The sequence below is a fragment of the Pelophylax lessonae genome (assembly GCF_965119305.1).
Source record: "Pelophylax lessonae genome assembly, chromosome: 1".
Taxonomy (NCBI): Eukaryota; Metazoa; Chordata; class Amphibia; order Anura; family Ranidae; genus Pelophylax; species Pelophylax lessonae.
In genome coordinates this window covers 761,168,156-761,183,060 of record NC_138768.1, presented here as the reverse complement: position 1 = coordinate 761,183,060, position 14,905 = coordinate 761,168,156, and the positions used below count along the sequence as shown (strand labels likewise).

General features: G+C 42.4%; 1 protein-coding gene across 1 annotated transcript in view; it reads right to left on the bottom strand.

Annotated features, from left to right (window-relative positions):
• Positions 1–14,905, bottom strand: part of ARAP2 (ArfGAP with RhoGAP domain, ankyrin repeat and PH domain 2) — a 570,354-nt gene that overhangs the window by 302,540 nt on the left and 252,909 nt on the right. Inside the window, exon 12 of the mRNA XM_082248393.1 lies at positions 864–949. Within this exon, the coding sequence (XP_082104519.1) occupies positions 864–949 (86 nt within the window). The remainder of the gene's footprint in view (positions 1–863; positions 950–14,905) is intronic.

The following is a 14,905-nucleotide window of genomic DNA, read 5'->3' as shown; positions in this document are numbered from 1 at the left end:
AACTTTATCTAGGAGACTTTGTTTTATCATTGTGTATTACCTAAAGCTAGTCACTTAAGTGGGTATATGTAAGGGTTTACAGCCATTTTAAGTATTTTAATCACTAGTGGGTGTATTTTAAATATGAATACTTTAAGTAGGTCTCTATCCAATTGTTTTAGACATTTGGAGACCAGTCATCACAGTAGCAACTTAACTGTGAGCCAGACTTTCAGGTTCCTTTCTCTAGAGTGCATTCTCTATTTATTCTATAGCAAATCCAATAGACCAGTAACACAAAGGTTCTGATGCATGCTCCAGATAAGTGAAGCTTTTGACACCTGTTCTTCCTAGATCTGTACGCAATCCAATTAGGGCCAAAGGTGGTGAAGTCACGCAGACTGAGTAATGAATCTCTTGCCATTAAATAAATTGCTAGAAATAAGTGCATGTTATAAATCCTGTTCTGTCAATCCTTGAACAATCAAATAAGACTGACCTTCAAAATATGTGGTTTTGCTTAACATGGTTTGCTCATTTCATCGCACGCCACAATTTAGTATGTTTAGTGCATACAACGCTGCTTTTTTTAGAATGTAATTTTCCAGGCCTGGATTAATTACTCTGCACAACAATTACCTTATATTCCTTTATCTGTCATTAGCAGTATCATATGAATATTATATCAATGTACCCCACCCCAGCACAGTGTATGCCCATATGTTATCTGAATGTATCAAAATTAGTCTTCTGTGACCTCAATAGTGTTAGATAATGTGTGTATATAATGAAAAAAAGCCCCATAATATATATAGTACAGTAAATTCAGAAAATGTAAATGTAAGCAAAACATGCAAGTAAATTAGAATAATATATTTATATACCTCAACAAGTTCATTGGTCCAGATTGATGTATCCAGTTTTAAACTGCGCACCTTTGAAACTTTGCTTCCTAATGCTCTGTGTTGACCTGTCATTATAAAGAGAATTATTGATAGACAAAGTGAATAAATCCATCTTTTATTCCTTAATTCATGCATTTGTTTATGGTGGAGATGCTGAATTATAATTTTCTTACCTATTGCACTCAACCTATTGTTTTTTTTTTTTTTTTTTTTTATAAATCCCAGGGCAAACATCTTCAGGCACAGCTGGATTGCAATTCTGTTTTGATAGTCATGTGGTTAACACACACCTCTGCCACGCTGCACAGCCAGGCAGTTAGGCCTTGTTCACACAGGTGTGTACTTAAGCATATGGCCGTGCATGGATCATGTTTGCCTGCATGGGGATGTACAGGTGTTCTGTGAATCCCCTTGCTGGCAGTCCTATTTATGTCATTTGGGACGCTGCAGCTATATGGACACAGCTGCTGCTCCCTATTTGACAGCCGCATGGGAGCGGATAATTACTGGTGCATATCCCCAAATGCAGACAGCGTACATTCGAGGGACACCCACATGGATGCCAAATTGGGAGCAGCGGATGTGTCTGTGCAGTCGCTGCATCCCAATTGACATGAATAGGACTGTTTGCATGAGTATGCACAGAACACCTCTGCATCCCCGTGGGCAAACACGGCCCAGTCTATGTGATCCAGGCCCTAATACCACTCATTTCTATTTCAGCTGTAACATCTGTGTTACCTACCTTGGTATTGGAAAGTCTAGCAGGTATTATAATCTCTCTGTATTTATGGCAGAAAGTATAGAGAAGGATATAGAGACATAACAGCAAGGAGCTTCAAAGATATTCTGATAGTTGAACAATCATATGGACCAATTCACTAAGCTATAATACATGTGTTATTTGCCATAATGATTGTTATTTGAGCCTCATGATTGTTATTTTCAGTTCTCATTGGTTCTCATTGCTGAAAATAATGGTTGTAATGGCAAACTGTTATCCTTATAGCTTAGTGAATTGAGCATGTACCGTCTAGTCAGACTGAAAATAGAAATTTAATCAGGAAAACAGTTGTGTAAGCATCACTAAAATATTAACCACTTCATGACTAGCATCTCATTCCCCTGCAAGCTCCAATTTACTGTGTATCTCTCGCATTACTTTATATCTTTTTGTGCTCGAATTCCATTAACTTAAAATTACTACACATTATATCTCAATAACTTGGTTTTGCTTTTCAGTGAAAGTTGTACTGATATGCTATAACTATGCACTGCTTCTCTCCAAAGCACAGACTACAGTCATATCCAATTTAAAGAAGAGTGGTTCGTGTTTCTGGTTTTCAAGATACAAGATTTTTCAGGCTGATTTACTAAAGAAGTTGAAAATCTTCACACAATGAATTGACGATTATCCAATCATGTGAAAAAGCATATGCCTGTCCACCTAATTTATCTGCACATGACTGGATAACTGAAATTAATATTTACACACTTTATTGTGCAAAGATTATCAATTCCTTTAGCAAATCAGACTTTCTCTCTTTTGTTTCTAGTCTACCTACCCAAAACTGATGTTGGTTTTTGAAACCTCTATTGTTTGGCAAACATATATAAAAAAAAAAATGTAATTCAGTTGAAATATTGCACTATGTTGTAACATTTATGAAGATGTAGCTAATGAATACATCCAAAATGGGGCATTGGTTTCTTATGGAACTGGGATCTCAAATCAATTTGTTTTTTTACCACAGAACCTGCATGCTGACACCAAGAAGATCCCAATGTAGAGTAACAGAATACAGAATGGTGGTTAATTAGTGTTAGGGTATATTTTAAGGGTTAGTTCAAGTAAGGGTAAGGTTAGGCTTTAAAATGTTGGGGGGGAGATTAAGCATTAAGGCCCTTAGGCTTGAGGGGGTTAGGCTCACATTAAAGGGTAAATGTTTAGTGTTGGATGAGTCTTAAAGGCTTGTTTCAGGGGTTATACTAGGCATTAGGCATTTGGGGAAGTGAGGGTTAAGTGTTGGGGGATGCAGGAAACACTTTATAAGTAAAGGAGACTGTGACAGCTAAAATATTCCTGTTAGTTTGCTATTGGAAGCCTTTGCCACAACTACCAGTGAGAAAATACTTGTATACTGCTAAAACAGTGTCTTAATACTACTAAGGGGTGTACCTAAATGGGTGCTTGTGGGAAGGAGAGCCACTGAGTGCATGTGGGAGGAAGAAGAGGAGAAGCAGGCATTCAGTGGCTGCAGGAGGAAAATGGAGAGATTGATTCTTCTATGTACAGCCACCCCCGCCTCTCCTCCTCTGCATCTTTTTTTCTGCTGGTCCCCATGTGCTCTTCAGACCCCCATATTCTCTCCTAGCCCCCCTTGGCAGCTCTGCTGGGTTACCCCCCCCTCCCCTCTCCAGCCAGCTGCTGTGGAGGCTCTGACAGGATGGAGAGCAAGAAAGGGGCCAGTAAATGGCCCTTTTTTGAATAGAGAGTCAGTGATCCCTACCGATCACCGACTCTATCCATTTATAACTGAAGCATAGTAAACTGTGTATACTATGCTTCCCCTTGTGAATAAATGGGAAGTTCTGAACAGAGCTATTCCTGTCTATTCATTCTGTGCAGCTGAGGCTGCAAAGAAGGCGATTGAGGGCTGTGTCCTCAATCTCCTTTCTCTGTCTCAAAGGTGAATAATCTATTTAGACCCCTGATATCTCACCAATACCCCTCAACGGGGCTCCTAAGAAAATTGTAAAAAATGATTAAAAAAATGATATTGTAAAAGAAATATTGAAATAATAAAAAAATAAAATAACAAAAATAAAAAAACTACTGACACCAGTGGCAGTACTACCAGGGTCACAAAGTTTGCACTTGCGACTCACCTTGGTGCTTCATCACCAAACTTGATAGAGAGGAAGGGCCCCAGCTGGGGGTCGGGGGGGGGGGGGGCTTCATGGATTGTTGGACTGGGGCCCTGAAGGTTCTAGTTACGCCACTGAAAGTATGTGGAAGGATATACTCTTCCTAGATAATGTTTTGTTATGCTGGTTGTGTCAAACAGCTTAAACAAAAGGGGAACTTATTTTTTTTTTTTAAAGAATACCAGCAACAAGAGCATTATTTGATACCATAGCTTCACAAAGCACCCTAATTCTTGGCCTGAAGAGGATGAATGAGGCCCTTTGTCCTCTCTAGGTCAGTACAGTTGAAACCAATGACTAGAAAAGTAGGGCAATCTTTTATACTATTCCTTTAGCAGTTTGGATGTACTGTATGTTTGGACTCAGACTAGGTGATGGCACATAAGTCAAAGCCTCTGACCTGATTCAAAAACAAAAACAAATCTGTGCCAGAACAAAACTCAAAAAGCTGCTGAACAAGGTGTTCATTAAACAAAAACACAACAAATATAAAGCAAAAAACAGTGCGGTGCTGTGAAAAAATTGTCCAATAATCATATGTAAAAGTCCCAAAATCCAGTGAAGATGATAGTCCCACAATCGTTGTGATAGGTAGGAGATCCTGATGTAAACCAAGTGACACCTCTCACACTCAAATCCTGCTTACCAGATCTCGCGTGACCCCCTGTTAGAGTGATCAATAAACGCCAGTGTGTATACCGGCTCACCAGCCACAGTGGTAAGAGAAGGTCAAAGTCAGATAAAACCTGGAAGTTCAGTGCATTGCGAAAGTATTCGGCCCCCTTGAACTTTTCAACCTTTTGCCACATTTCAGGCTTCAAACATAAAGATATAAAACTGTAATTTTTTTGAAGAATCAACAACGAGTATGACACAATCATGAAGTGGAATGAAGTTTATTGGATATTTCAAACTTTTTTAACAAATAAAAAACCGAAAAATTGGGCGTGCAAAATTATTCAACCCCCTTAAGTTAATACTTTGTAGCGCCACCTTTTACTGCGATTACAGCTGTAAGTTGCTTGGGGTATGTCTCTATCAGTTTTGCACATTGAGAGACTGAAATTTTTGCCCATTCCTCCTTGCAAAACAGCTCGAGCTCAGTGAGGTTGGATGGAGAGCGTTTGTGAACAGCAGTTTTCAGTTCTTTCCACAGATTCTCGATTAGATTCAGGTCTGGACTTTGACTTGGCCATTCTAACACCTGGATATGTTTATTTGTGAACCATTCCATTGTAGATTTTGCTTTATGTTTTGGATCATTGTCTTGTTGGAAGACAAATCTCCGTCCCAGTCTCAGGTCTTTTGCAGACTCCATCAGGTTTTCTTCCAGAATGGTCCTGTATTTGGCTCCATCCATCTTCCCATCAATTTTAACCATCTTCCCTGTCCCTGCTGAAGAAAAGCAGGCCCAAACCATGATGCTGCCACCACCATGTCTGACAGTTGGGATGGTGTGTTCAGGGTGATGAGCTGTGTTGCTTTTACGCCAAACATAACGTTTTGCATTGTTGCCAAAAAGTTCGATTTTGGTTTCATCTGACCAGAGCACCTTCTTCCACATGTTTGGTGTGTCTCCCAGGTGGCTTGTGGCAAACTTTAAATGACACTTTTTATGGACATCTTTAACCTCCCTGGTGGTATGATTCTGTCAGGAATTCTGTACCAAAAGCGGTACAATTCTTTTCATGGAAATTTGGCGTTATGTATTATAGGCCTACAATTCTTAGTAATTACTGACTTAAACCTGACCAAAACAAGACTCTAGTAGACATGCCAGATGTGATAAATTTGAAACACAAACGCATGAATTATAATCGAATCAATAATATAATTTTATTATAGAATATATATAATATATATAATAAAATTATGATTAGATTATAATTCATGCGTTATATATTATATATATATATATATATATGTGTGTGTGTATATATATATATATATATATATAAAATTATATTATTGATTAGATTATAATTCATGCGTTATATATATATATATATATAAACGCATGAATTATAATCGAATCAATAACATAATTTTTTATATGTATATATATATATATATATATATATATATATATATATATATATATATATATATATATATATACATGCATATATATATATGCATATATATATGCATATATATATGCATATATATATATATATATATATATATATATATATATATATATGCATATATATAATATAAAATGTGTTTTGTGCAACATTTTTTTATTTTTTTTTTTTAATTTCCCTCCCTAGTTTCGCTCCCATGCAGCATTGCTGCTGCAGGGAACGGAACTAGGAAGTCCTCCTACCGACAGACGAGCGGCGGAGATCTCGGCTGGCGGTCACAGCAATGAGAGCTCATCGCTGGATCGCCAGGATAAGGTAAGACACTCCGCTGCGCTGTCTGCATAGCTCTGCCCATTCACCCCGAGCGTGTCTCGGGGATACCGATAATAGCAGGAAATTCCTACCCCGAGTCATGCTCGGGGATACCGCTAGCGTGGTTAAGAAATGGCTTTCTTCTTGCCACTCTTCCATAAAGGCCAGATTTGTGCAGTATACGACTAATTGTTGTCCTATGGACAGAGTCTCCCACCTCAGCTGTAGATCTCTGCAGTTCATCCAGAGTGATCATGGGCCTCTTGGCTGCATCTCTGATCAGTCTTCTCCTTGTATGAGCTGAAAGTTTAGAGGGACGGCCAGGTCTTCGTAGATTTGCAGTGGTCTGATACTCCTTCCATTTCAATATTATCGCTTGCCCAGTGCTCCCTGGGATGTTTAAAGCTTGGGAAATCTTTTTGTATCCAAATCCGGCTTTAAACTTCTCCACAACAGTATCTCGGACCTGCCTGGTGTGTTCCTTGTTCTTCATGATGCTCTCTGCGCTTTAAACGGACCTCTGAGACTATCACAGTGCAGGTGCATTTATGCGGAGATTTGATTACACACAGGTGGATTATATTTATCATCATTAGTCATTTAGGTCAACATTGGATCATTCAGAGATCCTCACTGAACTTCTGGAGAGAGTTTGCTGCATTGAAAGTAAAGGGGCTGAATAATTTTGCAAGCCCAATTTTGCAGTTTTTTATTTGTTAACAAAGTTTGAAATATCCAATAAATTTCCTTCCACTTCATGATTGTGTCCCACTTGTTGATTCTTCAAAAAAATTACAGTTTTATATCTTTATGTTTGAAGCCTGAAATGTGGCAAAATGTTGAAAAGTTCAAGGGGGCTGAATACTTTCGCAATGCACTGTACTTCCACGCGACGTGATCAAATCCAGAAAAATCATAACATTAAAAATTAAAGATTGCCAACATAGCGTGATACCATATAAACTAGAAATTTATTAAAACAATTGTGAGTGCACTCACATTTTCAGCATAAATACAGGCATTGATTGGTGTATCAAACGCTAAAATCCTCGATATCCAGAAGTTAAAATGGCCAACTCGCGACCGCGCATGTGTAGTGGATTTGAGTGTGAGAGGTGTCACTGGGTTAACATTAGGATCTCCTACCTATTACAACTGTTGTGGGACTATCATCTTCACAGGATTTTGGGACTTTTACATATGATTATTGGACAATTTTTCACAGCGCTGCACTATTTCTTGCTTTATAGCTTCTGACCTGAAATTACACAGTATGCCAACAACAGTATGCTTACCAATAGTGTTGAGCAAACACCTGGATGTCTGGGTTTGGCGGGTCCGGCCGAACTTGAAAAAAAAGTTCGGGTTCGTGAACCGGACTTAACCCAAACTTGACCCCGATCTCGAACCCCACCGAAGTCAATGGTGACCAAAACTTTGAGCACTAAAATGGCTCTAAAAAAAGCATGAAAAGGGCTAGAGGGCTGCAAATGGTAGCAAATGCTTGTTAAGAGCATGACAAGTGTTCTGCAAACAAATGTGGATAGGGAAATAACTTAAAATAAATAACATAAAAAACATAAAAATAAAAAAGAATCATCTTGATCTAGGAGAACAAGTCCCATATGGAGTAGGAGGTTGTGGTGGCTGTGGATGTGGCGGTGTAGGTTGAAGCGGCGGTGGAGGAGGACGAGGTAGCCAACACTGGTTTTTGTTTTTCATTTTATTTCTTTTTAAATTAGGGTACACCCCAAAAGAGTGAGAAAGATCAAAAATACAACAATGGCTGGGTAAGGCCGGTATACATGTCTATTCTGCACAAGGTACGGACAAGTCCTTTTGGATCCATGCCTGGTTCATTTTAATGAACGTGAGCTTGTTCACATTGGCTCTGGACAGGCGGCTGCGCTTGTCTGTGATAACGCCCCCAGCCGTGCTAAATACACATTCAGATAATACACTGGCTGCAAGCCAAGCCAGCACCTCCAAGGCGTAAAGGGCAAGCACGTAAGGAACGGTAAGGAACTGTATATGGTATATGGTAAGGAACGGTGATGGTGGGGGGGGGCTTTTTTCCCCCTTCTGGGTTGAGTCTAGCCTTGGAAAAGGTATGTGTCCCTGGTTGTGGGCCGAGCTCTCCCAAAGCTGTCTAAGTTCTAAGGCCTTCTGGTAGGGACGGGGCTGTTCTGGTCTTGCCAGGGACCGGGATTCTAAAAAGCCTGTGGTGTATGTGCCCCTGGAGTGGCAGTCCAGGGGTGCCATAATTCACGGTGGATGGCAACACTATGAGTATGGCACCAAGGACACTGCACTTCCTACACACGTTTTTCACACCTGCCTCTAGGGCCGGGGCCTTTTGGTCAGGAGTCAGGACCAGAGGAATTTTTTATTCCTGGTTGAAGGGCCTGCCATAGTATTGCAACGTGGCACTAACCTTTCACTTCTCCACTATCTCTTTCCCCACTGTTATGTGTTGTGTGTCTCATGTTTTGTGTTTTTTATTGTGGCGGTACACTTTATTTTGGACAGCGTGATTAGTAGGGTGTAGGTCCTTGGGCCTGTCCCTGAAAGTCTTGGGAGGGAGTGGATATGGCCTTCTGGCTTGGTTCGCCCTCTCTCATTGGGTCTCTCTTCGGGAGAGCCCCACCTAGTACTTGGGGTGGTCTGTTTCAGCAGACCTCCTAAAGAACAGGGCTGCCTGGTTTCGGCCATGGTTAGCCAGTGTAAGTACCCCAGTTCCTGTCAGGAGCCTTGCGCCCCAGGGGATCAGGGTCAGGGACCATGTGTACACCCTGTGCACTTTTTGTGTTTCACTTTTTTGGTGTGCACTTTTTTATGCACCCACCGGGTGATAGTCAGTGTGTTCACACACCACGGGCTTAAAAAAAAAAAAGCTGGTGGTCCTGGTTGTTGTGACGTGCCGACAAAGCTTTTCCACATTTCATACATGCTAACCCTGCCTTCTGAGGTGCTGGTGGTGCCCTGGCTGCATTGGCGACCTTCTCCTCCTCTGCCTTTGCCTTGTGCTTTCACTATGCCCCCCGCTGTCAGGTGGGAATGCCACCAGCATTGCTTCGCGACCATTTGGCTAAGAACAAGCGTAGCATCTGTTGTTATCAGTTATTCAGTGGAGGCGCTGTGCTGTCATCCGGCCTGACCAAGGTTGGGTGGCGGCTATGAAAACCTGCTGGAGTGATGGGGGCTTGGAAGGTTAGATGTGTGGCCCTCAGGTTCCTTCCTCCTCTGCCCTGGAGGGGTCTCTCTTGGGAAGAGCCCCCCTGACCTAGTATTCAAGATGGCTTCAGCTACCATGAAGAATGGGGTCTGCCAGGCCTTCTGGCTAGGCAGACCATGGAAACCCTATGTCCCCGTCAGGAGTCTTGCCACCCAGTAATCAGCACAAGTTAGAATGTGGGCAACTCGGCGGTCGTTGCGGAGACACTGCAGCATGTAATCGCTCATGTGTGCCAGGCTGCCCAGAGGCAATGAAAGGCCCAAAGAAGGGCAACTAAACTAATTAGACATATTGGACTAGGTGGGACTTTAGATGAGACCCAAGCTGGTGTTGCCCGGGGTCTCCATCCCTATAACAAAACACAAAATGAGGTTGAAGGATTGTAAGAGGTGCATGAAAAAGGCTGACTTTCATGCACCTCTTACAATCTTTCAACCTCATTTTGTACTAAACTAATTAGGGGATTGGAAGACCTTAATTATGAGGAGCAATGATAAGTGCCTTACTTATTCTCCCCGGAGAAAAGATGCCTGAGAGGGGACATGATAGCGATTTTTCAATTACCTCAATGGTGATCCCTGCATAGGAAATAAACTATTTAGTCTAAGAGATTGTAAGAGGACACGTGGCCACACAATGGGATTAGAGGAGAAGCGGTTTACCTTAAGCTGCGTGGGGGGGGGGGGGGGTTTCACTGTCAGGGCAGTGAGCATGTGGAACTCTTTTCCACAATTGGTGGTAGCAGGGAGTACCAATACCTTTAACAGACTCTTGGTCGTGCATCACAAAGAACACAATATTCAGGGATTTGGAAAATGAATATTGTCACTGACACACACAAACACACACCTACACAGGTTGAACTGGATGGACTGTTGTCTTTATTCAAGCTTAACTACTATGTAATTGTCTCTATGTAACTATGTAACATCCCAGACCCCCAGCTCTGTAGTAACATTAGAGATTAAAAGACTGCTAAACCACAGCTGGGGTGGGGCAGTGTAAGCTGAGCTGCTCAGAGAATGTTGTGAATAACTTTAGTGCTTCAGTTATAAACTTTGGTATATCAAAAGGGGATTAAACAGTACAGCGATTGTGCAATCAGAGTTTGCAAAGTGTATGGACAGCTTAGGAGAAACTGCCTTGCTCCAGGCCACAAAGTACTGCTCAACTGAATTTGCAGGGATACAGCCCAAGCCCTTTCCTATGACATGGGCTTTGAACAGGGCAATCATACAAATATTTGTGATTATATTTACAACTTTCTTATTTGTGAGATTCTTTTTCTGATAAAATCTGTTATAAATTGCACTTATGACATGATAACAAAAAAGTGCAAACTTTACCCCTTGCCGCCCACTACACAAATATGCACCCTCACTGAGTTAGGTCCGTGAAGCTGCATATATGCGCACATCTCTTGCCAAGTGTCCTAGGTGTCGTATTAAAGCCTCCGATTGGCTTTCACAAAGGATCAGTCATTTTGAATGTGTGCCTGCCCCTGTGTGTGTTTTCTCCTCTTAAATTAAGAAATAGATACACTGGAATTGATTTACTAAAACTGGAGAGTACAAAATCTGGTGCAGCTGTGCATAGTACCCAATGAGCTTCTAACTTCATCTTGGTCAATTTCAATTCAGCTTTGAAAAAAAAAACAAAAAAACTGGAAGCTGATTCTTATCTAGGGCATCAATCCCAATATATCCTTTTCTCCTGGCAGAGGAGAAAAAGGTAAACAAACAAAAGTGTCTGTAAAAAAATAAAAAAAAAGATTTATTTGAGTAATTAAATTCAAAAAGTGAAGCTCATATATTTTATCTACAGTAAATGTGATACACACAGAGTGATCTATTTCAAGCATTTCTTCCTTTTAATTTTGATGATTATGGCTTACAGCTAGTGAAAACCCTAAATTCTGTATCTCAAAAAATTAGGATGTTACATAAGACCAATAAAAATAAGGATTTTTAGTACAGAAATGTTGGCTTACTGTATGTCCATGTACAGTATAGTATGCACTAAATACTTGGCGATTTGCATGAATTACTGCATCAATTTGACGTGGCATAGAGCCAATCAGCCTGTGGCATTGCTGAGGTGTTATGGAAGCCCAAGTTTCTTTGATAGTGGCTTTCAGCTTATCTGCAGTGTTGGGTCTGGTGTCTCTCATCCTCCTCTTTACAATACCTCACAGATCCTCTATGGGGTTTAGGTCAGGCCAGTTTTCTGGCCAAGCAAGCACAGTGATACCATGATCATTAAATCAGGTATTGGTACATTTGCAGTGTGGGCAGGTGCCAAGTCCTGCTGGAAAACAAAATAAACATCTCCAATTAGCTGGACCAATGCCAGCAGATGGCATAGCTCCCTAAATCATCATGGACTGTGGACAAGTGCTGCATTTCATTTGGAAACAAAGGTCCTAGAGTCTGGAGAAAGAGTGGAGAGGCACAGAATCCAAATTACATGAGATTCAGTGTGAAGTTTCCACAGTCAGTGATGATTTTGGGAGGCAATAAGTATATACAAAAAATCCTGGTGCTGTGGTGCCGGTAATCAAAAGGCGGGGATGGAACAGTGAGGTCGGACAATGCCCAAAGAGGTCCCCCACAGACAGCTCCGTTACCGGTGGGGGTTGAGCACTTCACTCCCCCCCCCACCGCCTCCTCTCTACATCCCAGGCATCATCCAGTCCGGAGGCACATCAGCAGAGAAGCTTCCCGGCTTGATCGAGGCTGTCACTCCACCCACAAGCGCCACACCATCCAGGCTTCACAGGTGGTAAGACGTTGCTTCCCCGCTCCTGGGTCCTCCTTGCTTTTGAGGTATCTTTTCCGGTTTTACACCTGTCTGCTGCATGCTGCACCCTGGGCACACCACTGTTTTTTTCTGTCAAGGAGCTTATTTTAACTGTTTAATGTTTCAAGATTCCGAGCAGCATCCATTTTATCCTTGTGCCATTTTGTCCTGGAGCGCCAATATACCTGTCTTTGTCGCTGCGATGATTTTGGGAGCCATGTCAACTGCTGGTGTTGGGCCACTGTGTATTTTATTAAGTCCAAAGTCAGCACAGCCCTCTACCAGGAAATTCTAGAGCACTTCATGCTTCCCTCTGCTGACCAGCCTAATGGAGATACTGATTTCATTTTCATGCACCTGCCCACACTGTCAAAAGTACCAATACATTATTTCATGATCATGGCATTACTGTGCTTGATTGTCAAACTCGCCTGATCCAAACCCCATAGAGGAAGAGATTATTCGGGTTCGGTGTTTTACCCTGGAAATTGCCAACATCCCTATGGAATATATCATAGAAAAAAATTCCCCTGGGGGTGGGACTTTCACGGCAATGAACAGGGACTTGAGTATATTGAGTATAAATTTTATTAAACAATATAGTACAAATTATATAGTACAAAACATGTGATAGACCAAGACAATGACAAAAAACATCAAATGTGTCGTGAAAGCATTGCCATATATACGTCTCTGATGCTGGAAGTGTCTGAGATGTCTGGAGAGGACCAGACGCGTTTCGGTCAGTTTGCCTTTTTCAATAGTCCAATAAGAGAAACCAGATAACAGATAAGAGAGTTCTCTATGAGACGAAGAAGAAAAGGCCATGGGGAAAATTTAAATCTTAACGGGTTGAAGAACCTCAGTTATCAAGAAACCGCTAATGGGGGGGCGTGGCTTGCGCGCGAGCTGAATGGCTGCATGAGCTGAGAGCTCCTTGTAAACGGCCGGAGAATCCACCAGCATCGGGGCAGCACAAAGACATCCAGCATCCGAATTCATTCCACTTGCACCCCTGACCCCTTGGAGACATGACATCCCGCAAAAGAAAGGAGGAGAGGGGCCCTACCAAACTTACGGCCTTCTTCTCTAAGCCGCCAGCAAAGCCTGGGAAGTCCCAAGATGAGGGGGGAGATGCCGCGGCCTATACGGATCTTCCAGATGCGCTACCGCTGATTCCGGATGCCCGAACACCTGACTCTTCACCGACATCCCCTCCAGCGACCCCGGTCACAGGCAGCCCCGCCAAGACCCGCATGCGGATGGAGCCGGAGGACATGTCGGATCCCACTGTGAGTACACCGCTACCCTCTATGTGCGCCATGTCATCGCTGCAATCCTCAATTTTTGCATTTCCCACCACAGGACAACCTGTGCTGGATGCCACCATGAAAAACATGTTGATGACTTTCCAATCATCTCTGATGGCGAATCTGTCCACTATTATGCAGAAGTTTTCCTGTGAAATGTTGCAAATGGGCAGAAGGGTGACACATATAGAAAACAAAATGGAGGAATGCACAGACACAGTGAACAATCTCATTGATGCCTATAATGAACAGCGAGATGACAATGACTGGATTAAACATAAATTGGCGGATCTTGAGGATCGCTCTCGCCATAATAATATCAAAATTAGGGGCATTCCTGAGTCTGTGCAACCCGCTGACCTACAACACTATGCAACTACTATGTTCTCCACTATGGTTCCGAAGCTGACACCTATAGAGCTGACTATCGATCGGATCCATAGGCTCCCTAGACCTCGCCACCTAGAGGACTCTGTTCCCAGGGATGTACTCCTCCGCATACACTTTTACCCTGCTAAGGAAAGAATCCTACAAATGTCCAGGAAAATGGGCACGTTGCCAGCTCCATACGAGACTATTCAGCTGTATGCAGACCTGTCTCAACATACTCTCCAGCAGCGACGGCAATTGAAGACCCTGACCAAGGCTCTCTTCAACCACAAAATCACCTATAAATGGCGCCATCCTGCCACGCTAATGGTCACGCACAACGGCATTCCCCATACTATCTCTACTATCGAAGGTGGGATGAAGCTACTACACTCTTGGGGTATCATTCCGGAACTCCCATGATGGCGCAAGACTCCCTCCTCCACCTAGATCCAGACCACCCCAGGGGCCTCCAAATTTCAGAATTTAACCATGAGTTCAGAGCTACCCCTCATCAGCTTCACATAGTCCGGCCGGGCTACAAATGTGTGATTACCTCTTCTACTCCACGTACTGTCCTTCCACCTCCGTGGAAAACCCCCGATTTGTTATCAGCAAGCCTGACACAGGGTTCCACTTGCTGAGTGTTGGCACTTGTTGTTAATCAGACCACAGAGCATAGTCCTTAGCTTCAGTGCCCGTTTTTTCTTGTTATAACTCTCTTTCTCTCCACCAGAAGCAACTCTGGCTACATTGAACGTTCTGCTCTACCACCGTATTTCAGTACCCAGTCCTATGTGGCTGGTGTGTTGATCTAGGAGTGACCACCGTTGACCTCTCCGCAGAGAATTCACTGTCTCCTCTGATCCTGTGCATCTACCTGCTGTACCACGAAAGTTTCCATCCAGCCTCATCCTTCCTGGTAAGGTATCTGTAAATACCTACTGTAAAGCGCACCTGTATTTCCTTGCACCGGATTAG